Source organism: Triplophysa rosa, linkage group LG5 (genome assembly GCF_024868665.1).
Source record: "Triplophysa rosa linkage group LG5, Trosa_1v2, whole genome shotgun sequence".
Lineage (NCBI taxonomy): Eukaryota > Metazoa > Chordata > Actinopteri > Cypriniformes > Nemacheilidae > Triplophysa > Triplophysa rosa.
The window spans coordinates 842918-861006 of record NC_079894.1 but is presented as its reverse complement, the minus strand read 5'-3'; the positions used below and the strand labels follow the sequence as shown (position 1 = coordinate 861006).

At 38.5% G+C, this 18089-nt stretch overlaps 1 protein-coding gene and 1 long non-coding RNA gene across 2 annotated transcripts; one reads left to right on the top strand and one right to left on the bottom strand.

The window, feature by feature from the left end:
- Positions 1-530: 530 nt before the first annotated feature.
- Positions 531-9388, bottom strand: LOC130554173 (gastrula zinc finger protein XlCGF57.1-like). The gene is made up of 3 exons (XM_057333651.1): positions 9331-9388; positions 8452-8597; positions 531-4037 (listed from the first exon to the last, which is right to left on the bottom strand). The coding sequence occupies exons 2-3, from the start codon at positions 8534-8536 to the stop codon at positions 2356-2358; spliced, it is 1767 nt and encodes a 588-aa protein (XP_057189634.1). The 5' UTR covers positions 8537-8597; positions 9331-9388; the 3' UTR covers positions 531-2355.
- A 2916-nt stretch (positions 9389-12304) lies between these two features.
- Positions 12305-15642, top strand: LOC130554258 (uncharacterized). Its single transcript, XR_008962955.1, has 3 exons — positions 12305-12751; positions 13446-13614; positions 13699-15642. It is a non-coding gene; the product is annotated as an uncharacterized LOC130554258 (long non-coding RNA).
- Positions 15643-18089: the final 2447 nt, after the last annotated feature.

Genomic DNA, 18089 nt, shown 5'->3' with positions numbered 1-18089 from the left:
ATTTTAACTATAGATTATGAGGGCAGACAAATTTTGAAAAGAGAATGGCCCACATTGATAAACTATTTGCAATAAACGCTGCAATATTTCGTAAAAAATAAGAAATGTTTATTAATTTCACTGGGACTTAAAAAAACAATATAATGCATTTCGTGTTACTTTGAGTGTTGGATTTAAGGTCTTTGCTTACTCTGACAAGTTTTGACAATGTTTTTTCTGTCAGTAAACATCTTGATCCATTAAAAGTTTTTCAACACGTAGGCAGTAGTGTGACTTGTCTCCAGGAATCTGGCTGAGTGAAACGCTTCACAATAGGAATACTTTTAATGTTTTTCCCTTTATGGATAAACTGGTACTGCTTCACTAGCTCTAATAATAGGCATACCACACTCAAAGAAGACACACATTTCTCTTTTACGTATTTCTGTTACGACCACAGGCATGATCTAAGGGTTTTTAAGTCGCAACATTTAAAAAATGATCGGTGGCGAAGACAAACGCAAAAAACAAATAAAGTTAAAGAATTTATTAAATACAAAGGTGCAAGTAACAATGTGTAAAGAATATAATAATATTGTTGCAAAAATGATAATAATAACGAAATAATATTATTAATAAAGAAGGATGCCAATAATAAGAAAAGGTGTGGCTATTTACAATATATATACAACAACAAGAAACGAAAAACACAAGACCAAGGGAAAAGGGACGAGAGTGGTGCCAAATGAAAGAAAATAACAAAACAGGGGAAACTAACTTATTTTAATGCCCTCTAATCTAAGCTAATAATAAATTAAACAAAAGTTCAGCGTACTAATGCCTTATTTAAGCTACACTAACTAGTCCACATAAAACATACATGGGGTGGCACTCACTCCTAAACTAGTGTGTCTTATACAAAAGATGATACAAACCTACGTGTGCACACTGTATGTCGCACGACCTCTTACCTGTCTGCTTTTTCCCCGGTACACAGGGAAAACGAGACACCAACAACATCCAATGAACAAAACAAGGACAAGAGAATACCAATGAACAAACAAGTATGTTGTGGGACAAGACTGGTGAAACAAAAGAACTAAAAGACATAAAAAGGCACACAATGTTCACTCCAGGGGGAAGTGGTGACCTAGTGGTTAGAGAGTCGGACCTGTAACCAGAAGGTGACCGGTTCGATTCTCAGGGCCAGAAGGTAACGACTGACGTGCCCTTGAGCAAGGCACCTAACCCCTGCAGTGATAGCTGCCCACTGCTCCGGGTGTGTGTGTGTGTTCACTACTCACTGGATGGGTTTAATGCAGAGGTCACATTTAGGTTATGGGTCACTTTCACTTAAAACTGACTTTTAGCCATGCCTCCACTCTTGAGTCCACGGACCCAAGAGAGAATGTCTCAAAGGGCAACAAGCTGGGCTTGGCATCGGCCTCTGCTTCACCACCAGCGGTACTACCCTGTTCGTCCTCCTCCTCTCGGCACTGCTACTGTATGCCCAACACTAGATCGGCAGCCTCAATATCCTCATCACCTGACGCAGGCAGAACATTTAATTCAACCAAGCGTTGTAAAATAACACTTTTCATTTCAGGTTTTCGCATTTGTTTGCCCAGAGAAATCTGATAATGCTCAGCTAGTATTACAAGTTCTGGTTTTCTGCACAAACCAATCTGTTCCACAGTAGGGTTGTTAATAAAATCCTGTAAATTAAACAGTGCCATAATGCCTGACAAACACAGCCACACTAACGCACAACGCGGCATAAACAAGCAGACCACCAACAACCGGCCAAAACAAATGCCAAAACAAAATGTCGGATGCCACCGGAGAACACACACCCAGGGGAATGTATTCAAAAATATATCCGGGAACCTGTTCATTTTGATCCCGGACGAGCCCCCATTAAATGTTAAACGCCTGGGGTCGTAACATTTAATGGGGGCTTAAAATGTTACAGTTACGTTGCCAAGCAATGAAAAGCTTTTTCCACAAAAAAGGCTCTACATTTGCATTATTTTCGCTGCGTTTATTTACTTGTGATGGAAAAACACATGTTTTGACAGACAAATGGCCGTTCTCCAGAGTGTGAGTACATATTGAAGGTCTGGGAACCATGGGTTCAACCATGTAGTTTATGCTGTAAACCTCACAAGAATCTTTATGAATTTTTTTTGTCACCATGCCAGCTTTCTTTTTCGATCAGACGGCATGGTCGCTCTCCAGTGTGAATTCTCATGTGGATCCTAAAATGACTTAGGTTTGCGAAACTTTTCCCACACTGAACACATGGTATGGACTCCCTCCAGGGTGGATTTTCATGTGGTCATAAAGATTATAATTCTTTCTAAAGCTCTTTCCACATTAAACACAGGCGTATGGGCGCTCTCCAGAGTGAATTCTAATGTGTTCATTAAGTGCACCACTTTGTCTAAAGCTCTTTCCACACTGAGGACATGTGTAGGGGCACTCTCCAGTGTGAATTCTCTTGTGGACAATAAGCGCACTACTCCTTCGAAAGCTCTTTCCACACTGAGGACACGGGTATGGGCGCTCTCCAGTGTGAATTCTCATGTGGTTTTTAAGTGTATCACCCTGTTTAAAACTCTTTCCACACTGAGGACACGGGTACGGACGCTCTTCAGAGTGAATTTTCATGTGGACATGAAGCGGACCCCTCTGTTTAAAACTCTTTCCACACTGAACACACGTGTACGGGCGCTCTTCAGAGTGAATTTTCACGTGGTCATTAAGCATACTACTCTGTTTAAAACTCTTTCCACACTGAACACACGTGTATGGGCGCTCTTCAGAGTGAATTTTCCTGTGGTCATTCAGCATATTTCTCCGTCTAAAACTCCTTCCACACTGAGCACAGGTGAATGGACGCTCTTCAGAGTGAATTTTCATGTGTTCATTAAGCGCACCATTCTCACTAAAACTCTTTCCACACTGAACACACGTGTATGGACGCTCTCCAGTGTGAATTCTCATGTGGTCATTCAGCATATTTCTCCGTCTAAAAGTCTTTCCACATTGAACACATGAGTATGGGCGCTCTCCAGAGTGAATTCTCATGTGTTCATTGAGCGCACCACTTTGTCTAAAACTCTTTCCACACTGAGGACACGGGTACGGGCGCTCTCCAGTGTGAATTCTCATGTGGTTTTTAAGTGCATCACTCTGTATAAAACTCTTTCCACACTGAGGACACGGGAATGGGCGCTTTCCAGAGTGAATTTTCATGTGGACATGAAGTGGACCACTCTGCTTAAAACTCTTTCCACACTGAAGACACGTGTACGGGCGCTCTTCAGAGTGAATTTTCCTGTGGTTTTTAAGCATCCTACTCAGTTTAAATCTCTTTCCACACTGAAGACACGGGTATGGGCGCTCTTCGGAGTGAATTTTCATGTGGACATGAAGCGGACCCCTCTGTTTAAAACTCTTTCCACACTGAACACACGTGTACGGACGCTCTTCAGAGTGAATTTTCATGTGGACATGAAGCGGACCCCTCTGTTTAAAACTCTTTCCACACTGAACACACGTGTACGGACGCTCTTCAGAGTGAATTTTCATGTGGTCATTAAGCAGACTTCTCTGTTTAAATCTCTTTCCACACTGAACACATGGGTATAGGCATCCTCCTTTAATGTGAGTTCTTATGTGACGTGCAAGATGTCCTTTGTACAAGAAATGTTCTCCACACTGAGGGCAGGTGAAAATCTTTTCTCCAGTGTGGACTCTTATGTGCAGCTCAAAGTCTGTTTTCAAAGCAAAGCCCTCTTCACACTGAGGGCATGTGAACGTCTTTTCTCCAGTATGGATTTTTACATGCAAATCAAAGTCACTTTTCAATGCAAAAACATCTTCACAATGAGGGCAAGTAAAAGATTTTTTTGTGTTCGTCCTTTGCTCTGTATTTGTCATTTCCGAGCAACCAGAAGATATTTCTTCCATTTTTAAATCATGATTTTTCTGATACTGATGGGTCTCCTCCACTCCATTCAGTTCATCACTTTCATCTTTCAGCCCCACCAGGTCTGAAATGAAACGAGAAAACATATAAGTTTTTGTGATATTTCTATTAAGATCTTTTCTGTCATTCTCTAACCATTACATCATTAAATACAATTCGACATATATGCTACAGGTATGTACATTATTCTATTTAAAACAACATTCAATAAATCTGGAAATTTGATCCTAATGTATCATCATTAAAGCCACAGTATGCAACACTTTTGCAGTAAAATATAAAACACAATCTTGCATGTTTTTTTTCTAGACAGGTGAGCAACCATTTAGATTCCTTTACTGACAGAAAGCTTATGATTATTATATCGACCAACAAGATTAGCCTTATTGTTTGAATGTCTTTTTCCTAATTTAGCACGAGTGTCATGTATTAATTTATTCGGTTTCAATTTATTTATAAAAGACTATTAAAACAACAGGGCGCTGTGCCAAAGTGCTGTACAGACAAAAAGTTATTCAGAAATAAAGATGTAGTAATAAAAATGACTAACACACACAATGCCACAACACACTGCAGTCTTGAAAGATATGCAAAGAAGGTAGGCCTTCAGCCGACTTTTAAAACAGTTTAGAGTTGGTGCAAGTCTAATTTGAGAGGGTAAACTGTTCCATCTCTTCGGTGCTGCTAGTGCAGAAGTCTGATCACCCTTACACTAGGCTTTACCCTCATTTAGACAATTCATCAGGGAGTCCAGAGCATTGTCGTTGTTTTTCTCATTGGCAAATAAATTTGTGTGTCGTCAGCATAGAAGTGAAAAGAAATCCCATAATTGTCCCTAAAGGTAAAATAGATAAATAAAATAAAACAGGAGCAAGGATGGATCCTTGAGGAACTCCACAGTTAAGCAGCGCAGAACTTGGTTTAGCTCAGCCAGCAAATCAGATAGAAGAAGACTGCAACGGACTGTTAGGACAGCTGAAAGGATAATTGGTGTTAACCTGCCCAACCTTCAGTACTTGTATAACTCCAGAATGAATAAACGGACAGGTAACATCATCACAGACCCCTCTCACCCCGGCCACAACCTGTTTGCACTTCTCCCCTCGGGCAGATGTTACAGATCTCTGTCCATCAGAAAATCTAGGCATAAAAACAGTTTTTTGCCCCAATGCCATTTCCAGCTTTAACAGCCAATACAGAAATTACTTATTTAAGTTTATTATTTATTCTTCCTGTAACTTATTGCTTCAATCGTTTCAAAGTTTATACAACATTACCTCTAGTTTTACTTATTTATACTCACTAATTGTTCTTCCAGTTTTTCATGTCACGTATATACGTATAGTATGTACCAAGTGCTCAAAAAAAACACAACAAATTCCTTGTGTATTTGCACACACTTGGCCAATAAAGCGAATTCTGATTCTGAGAAGAAGAGAAAGCCTGGCCCAAATTGATGGACTTCTATTAGACAAGAAAGAACTAAACCATTTAAGAAACCAGTTACATTTAAGGGGGAAACATAGTCCAGAATGGAAGAGCAAGACGAGTTAAAAAAATCGGTCAGCATCTCCACGTCCAGATGAGGTGGAGCGTGGAGGATTATTCAAAGGTGTAGTAGAAGGATCACTAATGAACAGATTTACGAAGCCTTCAACAGCAGTAGAGTCTAGTTTTCGCAACAAATCGAGAAGCGACACAAGGCTTGCTAAACTCATGATTAATTCAGATCTCGAAAGTAAGTAATTTATGGTCTGAGAATGCCACATCATCTAATACAATATTGGAAACTGATAGACCATGCAATTGTACAAGATCTAACGTGTGACCATGTAAGTGAGTGGGCTCATGCAGTTAAACGAGTCAATAAGATTTAAAAAGTCTTTGGCTAATGTATCAGATGGGCAACAGACATGGATATTGAAATCACCCAGTATTAAGTAAGAGTCTACCGTACTTGGGGAAAAGTCCAGTCACCAAGTAGGCAAACTTCTGAATAAAATCCTTATTGGGTTTAGGTGGCCGATATATTAATGCCCACTCTATAAGAGTCAGTTTGCGTCTTTATTTTGGAACAACTGCATGTTCAAAACTCGTCCCCTCAATCCGGGATTATTAATAAAATTACAATTCGGTGGAACAAGTTCAAAAAAGAGACTCGGAGGAGAGTGCTATATGGAAGTCCCGCTGCACATTTGACGTTGAGGATAAAATGGACGATAACAAGCAAGACCTCACCGCAACCTGCCACACTTTCTGGGGTGCTTCCTCCGACGCAGAGGGCATGATAACCGGCACAGGTGAGCAGGACAAAACAATGAGGCCGGACGGTGGTTAGCACCTGGCCCCCACATCTCAACAACAGGCCGGTAATCCATAAAGTTTTTCATGTCCAGAAGTATTTATCATACACTAGAATCGTACACTAGACTGGCCGCAGGGTATTGAGCCGCAGAAAAGGAAACGCACACTAGTAACAATAGTACATACCAGTAGCGAACCCTCAGTGCCCTCTAGGTCATCGCCAAAAATGCTTTATATTTAGGTGTGCAGAATTATTAAGAAAGATTTCTTTTACAGGTAGTAAAAAAAGACATCCAGGTAGGTTGAAGTTCTGGAAAATGTTGTCACGGGAGGCTAAATGGTTCCTCATGGTTTCATACCATATTCTTCCAATTCTTCATTCTTTTGCAGTTAAACTGCACATCGGAAAACCATGAGCGCTAGGGGCAGGCCCCTGCCCGGTCCACGTGACCGTCATGGGCAGTCGGATCCTCCCCGCTCAGCGCTTCGGCCTCCAGGGGGGCCCTCCGGGGCTCTCAGACAACCGGTCTTTTCCAAAGCGTCCGCCACCGGCAGCCATGTGGCGGTCTGAGGGGGGAGACCCACCTCAGCGCTTTCGTCCGACCCCACGAAATGCCTTTCCGTGTTACGGCCGCTACAGGGCCACCCCTCCCCGCCTCAGAGGGAAGGACCCGCGCACGCGCCTATCAGCGGTGGGTGCTGCTGCCCCACCATGCAATGCTTCATATAACATAGATTCACATGATCCATATGTGACTTAAATAATATATATAAATTATGCAACAAAATCTCCATATGAAAGAAAAGAAATAAAGAGCAGAAAGTAGGGCTGCACGATATTGAGAAAATATGCGATTTTGTTGTTGAATATTGCGATAACGATATTTCTTGCGATATAACATTTCCTAGAGAAATGCTATTTTTATTAGCTATTTTTTATTATTATTTATATATGTAATTATCATACTGAAATAACACTACAGTGTGTGTTCAATTCAACAGGACTTTTATTTTGACAGGTTTTCTGGGAAGGCTATTGTTTGCCAATAGCTTCACTCAAACAGTAAAGCGCTTGTAATATAAACTCTCGGAGCAACTCTGGAGATGAAGTTCATGTGTTCATGTCCTCATACAGTGCAGACGCAGATAAATCCTCGACCATCACTCGTGTTGTATGTTAAACTGCACATAATTCACTCAGACACGCAGAACAGATGACATTGAAATAACAGGATTCCGCGTTCGTATCTAGTTAACGTACGTTACATGGACTCAGTGCAGTGCACTATTGATTATTGTTACACACAAACAAACACAACCACGACAAATGCACTTCACACATACACGCAGCTCTGTCTAATGCACATATTCGTATTATTCTACTGTACATATATGTCACACTGTTGTTATAAAAAGTTTTTCAAGGTACTTGTCCGGTCGGGCAAGCAAAATTCTCTCACTTGCCAATACAAAGCATTCACTTCTCCCGGACAAGCGTTAATGTCGAGCCCAGCAAAATATTGCCATATTTCAGACGTAACGTATCGTTCTTTTTAGGCACAAGTTCGTCGCTGTCATTTTCCTCGCTCGTCTCTATTCCTGCCATATTTATTTTCCGCTCTCTGCTTTGAGCCGCTAGGTTCACCTTTGGACCCGCGGTCTAGCCAATAGTATAATAGCACTTACATGGCAGGTATAAAGATAGTAATGCCCCTTCTGATTGATCCAATGTGGACAATCTAAGCATACAACACACAAATGATTGACACATGATACAAATTTAATTTATCGCAACTCTCTGCGATATGGATATATTTGTAGTCAATGTGTCTCATGTGCAGCTGCTTTGTAACAATGAAAATTGTAAAATATAAATATATTGTTATTGTTTGTATATACTATATAAATAAAGTTGAGTTGGGATATCGCATATACTATTATCGAGGTAACGATAATTTTTCGATATATCATGTAGCCCTAACAGAAAGTATTATTTCATAAACATTAGCACCACTTACCACTATGCATTGCAATACAGCACGAGCACAAAATACATCATCAAGTTGACCATGTCAAGCATGAGAAGCCAACACGTTTAACATGGTAAAGAAGTCAGAATGCATGAAACACTGTTGCACCACCCCTTTAATGAGAAATCAATCATGGACACCAACCTGTTTGTTCCTCAGTATCTTCATTTTTCAATTTGCATCGGTCTGAATCGATCGTGTCCTCACGGTCTTCTTTTACATTCTCCATTTTGGCACACAGGTTTGATAGTGTTTGTTAGTCCTACTTTTGGATGAAGCAGCCCCTTCAACTGTAAAATAATTTGTAGGAACAGATGTGCCGAAATCAATAAATACATTTGTTAATTTTCACATAACCACCTTTAACAAATAATTCCAAAAAGTGTGAAAATACAGTTTGATTGTAGTTAATATACGTACAACGTTCTTTTTTTTCTTTTCCCTTCTCTATACATTCCTTCACTATAAAGATTTTATTGCTTTAAGCAAACAAAACAATAAACCTACAGGTACCAAAACAACAAGACTATCAGAGAGCTATCCTTCAAAGATGTTGGTGCTGCTGCCCCAGCATGCAATGCTTCATATAACATAGATTCAGATGATCCATATGTAACTTAAATTATATATATATGCAACAAAATCTCCATATGAAAAAAAGAAATTGCGTTTCAATACATTAGCATTTAATTTACCGGACACAGCAATAAGCATGCTTGCAAAGTTAACTTATCGTTTTTGCTATTTAACAAAACATTTAACATTATTCTTATTTACAGATAGTGCAGCTTTGAAATAGATAATAATTAGTTTGATTAAAAACATTTAACGTTACACTTCATGGATTATATATACAGTATATAAACAGCAAGCGTATGAATGCCCGCCCACGCACGCTATGAACACTTCTCACGGAACACTTGCATTGACGTCACACAGTTGCCTGTCAATCAAACGCGTACGGATTGATTTATCCCTCATAAGCTGTCATAACATTTTGTTATTTCGAAAATCACAACTTACCATTTTACAGTTGGCTGCTATTGCGTTTCCTTCTTCTTCTTTTGGTTTTATGGCAGGTTTGCCAACCAACCGAAGAGGTACATACCGCCCCCCACTGTAATGGAGTGTTTCTCCCGTATACCCCACATCAAATATTCTATGTGTGACCCTGGATCACAAAACCAATCTTAAGTAGGACGGGAACATTTTTAGTAAAAGACAAAAATACATTGTGTGGGTCAAAATTATTGATTTTTCTTTTATGCCAAAAATCATTAGGATATTAAGTAAAGATCATGTTCCGTGAAGATATTTTGTAAATTTCCTACCTTAAATATATAAAAACTTTATTTTTGTGAGTGGATGGTCTGCCACAGTGCCCCTGATTAACAACTTCAAAGGCAATTTTCTCAATATTTTGATTTTTTGCGCTCTCAGATTCCAGAGTTTTAAACGGTTGTCTCAGCCAGATATTGTCCTATTTTAACAACTCGTATATCTATAGAAAGTTTATTTATTCAGCTTTCAGATTATGTAAAAATCTCAATATCGAAAAATTGACCCATAAGACTGGTTTTGTTGTCCAGGGTCACATATTTGAAATTAATAATGCCTTTTTTATACATTATCTGTATATTAAATGAATTAGTAAATTAGTTAAGATGTGGAGGGTGATGAAACCAAGCTGACGTTAGCTGCTAATTTAATTCTGTTATATAGGGTAGAAATTAGACTTTTAGTTACAATAGAGAAAGAGATGATAAATAAAACTTTATTTTTTGTGGTTAAGATGCTAATATGAAAATAAAAAAACAAGAGCTAAAACAAGATTAAAGTTCAGGGCCCGTATTCTTAAAGCTTCTAAGAATCCTCTAAGAAAGCTCTTAATTTAGCTTAAAAACCTCTACGTGGGAGTCTTGGCTTAACTGCCACCGTCCCGTATATGGGACGCTGTGCTTGCTTCAATATTGCACATGTAATTTCTAATCGAATCATGACAAACTATATATTATCGGAAAGATCTAAGACTCTAGAATACAGATTTCTTTGGTGTTTTTTGTGTATGTAGGAAGAGTAATTGTTTCTTTTTATAAAGAGTGTGCTTAGATTTTTTTATGGCCTTTTACATACCACAGACCCGCCGCTGGGTCGAAGTTATTTTGTTGAAAATTCTGATCTAATCATGACAAACTAAATATTGTTGGAAAGGTCTTAGACTCTAGAATACACATTTGATCAGTGTTTAGAAGAATAATTTATCTAGGAAAAGAAATTGATACATTATGATGATTTATTCATAAATTAATGTGTATCAAAAGTATAGTTTCATACAAATGTATTGTTTTTATATTGTTTCTGTGCTTTTTTATTATGTTTAATGTGTCTGTTAATTGGAAAAGTAAAAAAAGCAATGTCAAATTTCAAGCGCTCAAGTCATCTGAGATCTGAGGCCATCTGTAGTATAACAGATGGGCAGTTGTGGCCTAATGGTTAGAGAGTCGGACTCGTGACCAGAAGGTTGCCCAGGGCCGGCGGGTAACAACTGAGGTGCCCTTGAGCAAGGCACCTTACCCCTACTTGCTCCCCGGGCGCTGCAGTGATAGCGGCCCACTGCTCCGAGGGTACGTGTGTTCACCACTTGCTGTGCGTGTTCACTACTCTCTGGATGGGTTAAATGCAGAGGTCACATTTCGTTGCCTTGTACTTGTACATGTGCAATGACAATAAAGTTGAATCTAAATCTAAATCGAAAAATAACAAGCTGAAACTCTGGCCATTGGTGATCCACATCCACACTATCTCATTTAAAGAGATACAAGCAAAATCGGTGCATTTTTACACACACTCAAAAAACGGGCAACTTCAACATTCTATAATAAATGATCCGCTGGGTATTTTGAGCTAAAACTTCACATACACACTCTGGGGACACCAGAGACTTATTTCACATCTACACTGTAAAAAATGTCAGTAGATTTAACAGTAAAATACCGTATAAATGCTACAGTATAAAACCGTATTTCATAAAACATGCGAAACCCGTAGAATTTACAGTGGAAATCTGTAATTAGTTTTACGGAGTAAGACTGTACATTTAACAGGTAAAAACATATGAAAATACGGTTTATTGGAGTAAAACATTACAGTACACTGTATTATTTGCCGTAAAAAAAGAACGTCTTAAAAATATTCTTATTACAAATAGGCTACATAAACATATCTGACTCCCCTGTGCAGTGTGCACTTAAACCAGTTTTAATATGTGTTATAAAATCATCTTTTTCTGTGTAAAGTTGTAATATAATGACTTCTATACATTGTTTAGCTTAAATTGTCTGCCTAAACCCCCCAAAAAATTTCACCTTGACATTTGTCACTTTTGATAATTTAAATATTGTTTTTATGTAATTAGCAGTGCTTTTACATTTTTAGATTGTGTGAAACAAATTTTTTGTCTCTGAACTCAAGAATGTATTTTATGGTAAAGCAATCAACTCAACAAGCATTTAAAACATAACCGTTAAGCATCATCCAATCAAGATATACGTTGCGCCTTGGCTTCGTGAACAAAGGATGTGATTGGTTGAATACTCATTGGCGCGGAGCACACAGTAACGTAAAGTTTGCGTTCCCGCGTTTCAACAGTGACGATTCTGATGAAGCACTGTCGGAGCTGAACTACAAATCAGTGGAATATATATATATATATATATGGCATTGTGCATTTTGGTAAGTTGGATTTAACGGTTTTAGCAGTGTGTGATTTTAAACACGAGTAGAATGTACACTGTTTTCATGGGGCATAAACATATTTAACTAGCCAGCGCATGTAGGCAGACTTGCAAGTCCTAAAGCGTGAGAGCTCTTGATCCGTGGAAATATTCTGTAAAATATATGTTTGTTAAGTACTTTTGCTAAATAGAATCAAGCAGTGCATCGTTTTAAATACGAGTAAGTTAGCATGTAGGCTACACTGTTTACACGTGTCTGGCAGCGGATGTAGTAAAACTCGCAAGCTCTAGATGTCCTGCCCAGTTTGTGAAATATAATTTATGTGTTTGAAACCGTAGTAGAGTGTGTATTTATTCACGTAGTTTAAATGTTTAGCTGTCAGTTCTGTGTGATATCAGTGCAAATCCTTAGGTAGCATGTTTTACATAACAAACTTCACCTTAAACCACGGTGCGTGTTCAAGTGTGCATTTTTACCGTAAACAAAATAGATTCACGTGTTGCTACTCCACATGCCCTTGCTGTCACAAAACTAGAAGTTTTGAGAGTACAGAAATGGTTGCTCAGAGGATGTGAAAGGCATGATTCTTCTACCTCTCTCCTGTTTTGATGAGAAAGAGGAGCTCCTCCATTATGTAGAAGAGACAAGCCTGGCAAAGGATGTGGAGTTAGAAAACCTGCCTGTGACGCCTTGCATTATTGTGTGTGTGGTAAGTGAACGTTTTGTTAATATACAGTAGAACCCTAAAGCTTTAATGATTAAATGTTTAACTATAAAGTTGAGTTTATAAGTTTACATGCCCCTTGCAGAGTATGCAAAATGATAGGGATTAAAGTGATAGTTCACCCACAAATGAAAATTCTGTCATCATTTACTCACCCTCTTATCATTTTAAACTAGAACACAAAAGAAGATATTTAAAAAAAATGCTGGTAACCGAACAGCAGTGGCACCCATTCATTTCTATTGTATGGACACGAAACCAACACAAGTCAATGGGGGCCAGTTAACAACATTCTTCAAAATTGTGTTCTGCAGAAGAAAGTCATACAGGGTAAATGCTGAGACAATTTTAATTTTTGGTGAACTATCAATTTAAGAAATAAGATACAAATCATACAAATTGCAATTTTTAATTAGTTCTGCACAGAACAAACTGTTCCACATAATATATGTTTTTACATATATTCCACAACACAGATTAATAACTCGGTTTACACAAATCTAAACTTTAGAACTGGTTTATTTCTATTATTTCTAAAATCTATTTTGTGAAATGGTTATTTCAGGGCAGTACTAAATAAACTGCAATTTGTATAATATTCTTGCCATACTGTATATGTAAATACACAATAATCTTACGTTCATAAATTTATGTATATTGCATTGAAATGTATCTACAGGACCCTCCTGCTATGCTGCTGTCCGATTCATGCTAGCTGTGGACCGCAAGATTGTGAATGATGACATCACTTCTTTCATCTCTGCTGTTTGCCTAATGTTCTGCAGTTATTACTGCTCCAAAATTAACTACCCTACTGAACTGGCGTCAGTGCTTGAATTCCTGCAAAGGTATGTAAAGAGACTTAGGAGGGGAGATTCATTACGGTGTAGCTTCATTTACAGACTTATAAATGTTTTTTTTTTCTTTTCAAGGTGTTTTTTTCATCCTCAATCCGGAGAAAGGGAATAAAGGAGGTGGAAAAGAAAAACAAAAAGCTACTCCCAGTCTTCACCCTAATCGCTGACCTTTCTGATCATGAATGGCGAGAGACTTTGTAAAGGTGGTCTGCAGACTGTTTCCAAGTTTATACTCGGGGTGAGAGACTTTGTAAAGGTGGCCTACAGACTGTTTCCAAGTTTTAATCTCTTAAAGGGTTATTTCAGGCTTGAATCAAATTTTCCCCATGTTTTACTTACCCTCAAGGCATCCTAAGTGAATGTAACTTTCTTCTTGAGGAATAATGGAGTCAGAGTAATAATACCACGTATCCTTTTACTTCCAAGCAGTAGAATGGGAGTGAATGGGGGGCAATTTTTTAAATCTCCAAAAAGTGCATCCATTGATCAAAGAGCGGCTCGACACGGCTCCGTGGTCTTAACAAAGGTCTTCTGAAGCGAATCCATGCGTTTGTTTAAGAGAAATATACATATTGACAACGCTATAAAGGATAATGTCCAACATCCGCTGCAGGCGAGCGAGAGGCTTGTTTCTCCGGCAAATGACGCAGAGTCTTCACCCTAAGTAAGTTCCTGTGACGAACACAGCATTTTTCGCCAATATAAACACCGCCTCTTCTGGGCGGGAGCTTTCGTCGCCATCATTTAACGGAAAAACAAGCCTCTCTTTCGCCTGCAGCGGCTGTTAGACATTATCCTTAATAGCGTTGTCAATATGCATATTTCTCTTAAACAAACGCATTGATTCGCTTCAGAAGACCTTTGTTAAGACCACGGAGCCGTGTCGAGCCGTTCTTCTTTCATCGATGGATGCACTTTTTGGAGCTTCAAAAAATCCCCCCCATTCACTCACATTCTGCCGCTTGGAAGTCAAAGAATACGTGGTATTATTACTTTGATTGCATTATTCTTCAAGAAGAAAGTCACATTCACTTAGGATGCCGTGAGGGTAAGTAAAACATGGGGAAATTTTGATTTTAAGCATGAAGTATCACTTTAAAGGGATAGTTCTCCCCAAAGTGAAAATTCTGTCATTTCCTCACTCTCAGGTTCTTCCAAACCTGTATACATTTTTTGTTCGGTTAAACAAAAAGGAAGCTATTTATAAGAATGTCAGTAACCAAACAGATCTTATCCCTCATTTACTGCCATAGTAGGGAAAAAAAATACTATGGGAGTCAATGGGGGATGAGATCTGTTTGGTAAATGACATTCTTACAAATATATTCCTTTGTGTTTAGCAGAACAAAGAAATATATACAGTACAGGTTTGACATGACAAGAGAGTGAGTAAATGATGACAGAATTTTCATTTTTGGGTGAAGCATCACTTTAAATGTAGACTGGACTGAACGATTTTAATTAAACCACTGTATACCAGTTGAAACACGAGAACAGAAAAATGCACTAATATTTTGTCTTAAATGCCTGCCAGTCTTTATTAAAGATACTTGGGACCTCACTGATGTCTTTGTCTTTTATAGATTTTGATGGGTTTTGATGATTTGATTTAGGTTTGCAAATGTAAGATATTTATCAATTAGTTTAACAGTAATTTTAATAGTTTCTTAAAGGTTAAATCTGAATGTTTAGCAAATAATTATAGAGTTTAACTGTAATTATTACAACATAAACCTTTAAATTAGACAGTGCTGAACTGTAAAAAAGATGGTTATGAACCGTAATTAATACAATGTAAATCCTGGAATTTGACAGGTATAAACTGTTTTTATAACAGCATAAACAAGTAAATTAGACAGTTATGAACCGTAAAAAAGAAAATTATTAACTGTAAAATATACGGTACAGTGGGTGCAATCCCGTAAAACCAATAACGTTGCAACCGTACTTTTGACGGTAAAGTTCTGGCAACCACAGCTGCCGGTTTTTTACCGTAAAATTTACGGAATATTTTTTACAGTGTAGTAAAACCATTCGAACAACCTCTCCTTTAAACAACATGTTAAATGTTACACCTAGTCTAGTGGTGGTTCAGCAGGAGTGGCAGAATTTTCTGCCCTAGAATCTGTACGAATTGCCCAAACAAATTTAAAAACTGTTTATTAAAATTTTCTTCCACTCTTAACTTGGCTGCTTCAGCTTCTGCCTGTAAACAAGAAATTCATTGTGGTTGCTGGGATTGTGCATCCTTTTCCCTAATATATATATACACACACACATTTAACAACCATTTCCATTAAAGTAATTAAATAATGAAACATCAATTGTCATTTGGCCACTAAATCGAATATTTATAAAATCTACCAACCACATTTGTAAACCTGTACTGGTGTGTTTTATTTCAGTTAATATTAATACTTTAAAATGGCATTACGTGTTATCATTTTCTTATAAAAAATGTGCTTGTATGATGCTCTAACATATTAAAACAAAATAAGCAGAAGAAAAAACTCGGAACTAAAGTTGATTTCTTTGACAGACATGCACTCATTGTGCGTGCCTTTAAATTGTTAATTGTTTTTATCTCTATCTGTGCCAAAAATATCTTTTACCAAGACTGCGGCGGGATTGTTGCTGGGTGAGATGAGGGCAGGAACTTCATGTGTAGGTGACTCTTGTGGTGTAGCACTAACAGTCACAAAAGGCACTGGTGTTAGGGAATGCAGTGGCGATGCAGAATTAGAGTTTGCAGAAGAGGATGGACTTTCCTGGTCATTACTCTCCGTGTGTAAATGCAAGCATCCCGTAAACAGTTAAAAAGCTTAAGAAACAGGTACATAATTGGATAATTATACAAGCGCAAATGTATCATCTACTGACCAAACAGCCTCAGACATTTCTTAAACGAAGTAACTTGTAGCTTAATAGGCTAACGCGCTTTGTTTACTTATTTCAGTGATGAGCGCTGTTGACAGCAGAAACTGGTATCTAGGCAACCAACGAGTGACCACTCCACGCATTTTATCAGGAAAATTCCGGGCCGAGAATGCTTTGTAATCGTCCTGTGCCGAGCCAGGCTCACGTGGAAACAGGCTCTTAATTTAGCTTAAAAACTTCTACGTGGGAGTCTTGGCTTAACTGCCACTGTCCCGTATATGGGACGCCTGTGCTTGCTTCAATATTGCACATGTAATTTGGTCATTATCAGGAAATTTCCGGGCTGAGAACGCTTTGTAATCGTCCTGTGCCGAGCCAGGCTCACGTGGAAACACAACCGTAACACACAATTTCACATTTTAGCATACACCATATTTTATCACTAACACGCGCTTGACACACAAACTCTATATCTGAAATCGCCATCTCAACTCTCAACTCTCAACTTTATTTATATAGCGCTTTTACAATTTTCATTGTTACAAAGCAGCTGTACATGAGACACATTGACTACAAGCAAAATAATCAAAGTTGTACCTGCAAAAACAAGAAAAGGTTGAAAACACAGAAGACAGACACACCCACACACAAAACACTCCACACACACAACACGCACACGCACCAACACACACAGACACAGACACACACACACACACACACACACACACACACGTACGTACACAGACAAGTATGCACACACACACACGCTCAGTGAGAGCACACATTTAGGATAAAGGAGAGAGAAGCACAGGTCAAATATAGCAGATAATAAATTCCTATATGCAATATTAATTAAGTAAAACTTTAAGATTCTAAAGCAGCCCCCCCGGTCAGGCAGATAGTGCAAAAACAGTATGCAAACGGTGGCGAGGAACCCAAAACTCTAATCGAGAAAAAAAACCTCAGGAGAACCCAGGCCCAACCAGGGGATTCCAGTTCCCCTCTGGCAAAAGCTGCTGCCTCTGCACAAGCTCCAGAGAACTTGCACAACAAGGCTAAATAAAATAAATAAACTTAATAATAAAATAAATTATAGTTTAAGATTATCATTAATAATCTAATAGCATTTGAAATTTTGTGGTGAAGACATGTCAAGAGACCGCGTCCTTCTTTATCCAGCTCTATCATCTCAGCTCTTGTCAGGTCCCCACTTCCCATTCTCCGCTCTACCATCAGGTCAGGCCATGAACTGCATCCTGCTCGCTGTGGTAACCTTGGAACAATGAGACAAGACTGGCTGAGAGTAGAGTACTGTTCTGTACTCTTTGATGCAACAAGTACATCAGTTGTGTTTTTGGTTCCGGTTGATCTAACTAATGCAGCCTAAACCCTCTGAAGATTTATATTATGGAAGAGTAGTGTATGCAAGATTAAAAAGATGCGTCTTTAGTCTAGATTTAAACTGACAGAGTGTGTCTGCCTCCCGGACAGTGCAGGGAAGACTATTCCAAAGTTTAGGCGCTAGATAGGAAAAGGATCTACCACCTGCACTTGATTTTGAAATTCTAGGTATTACCAACTGACAGGAC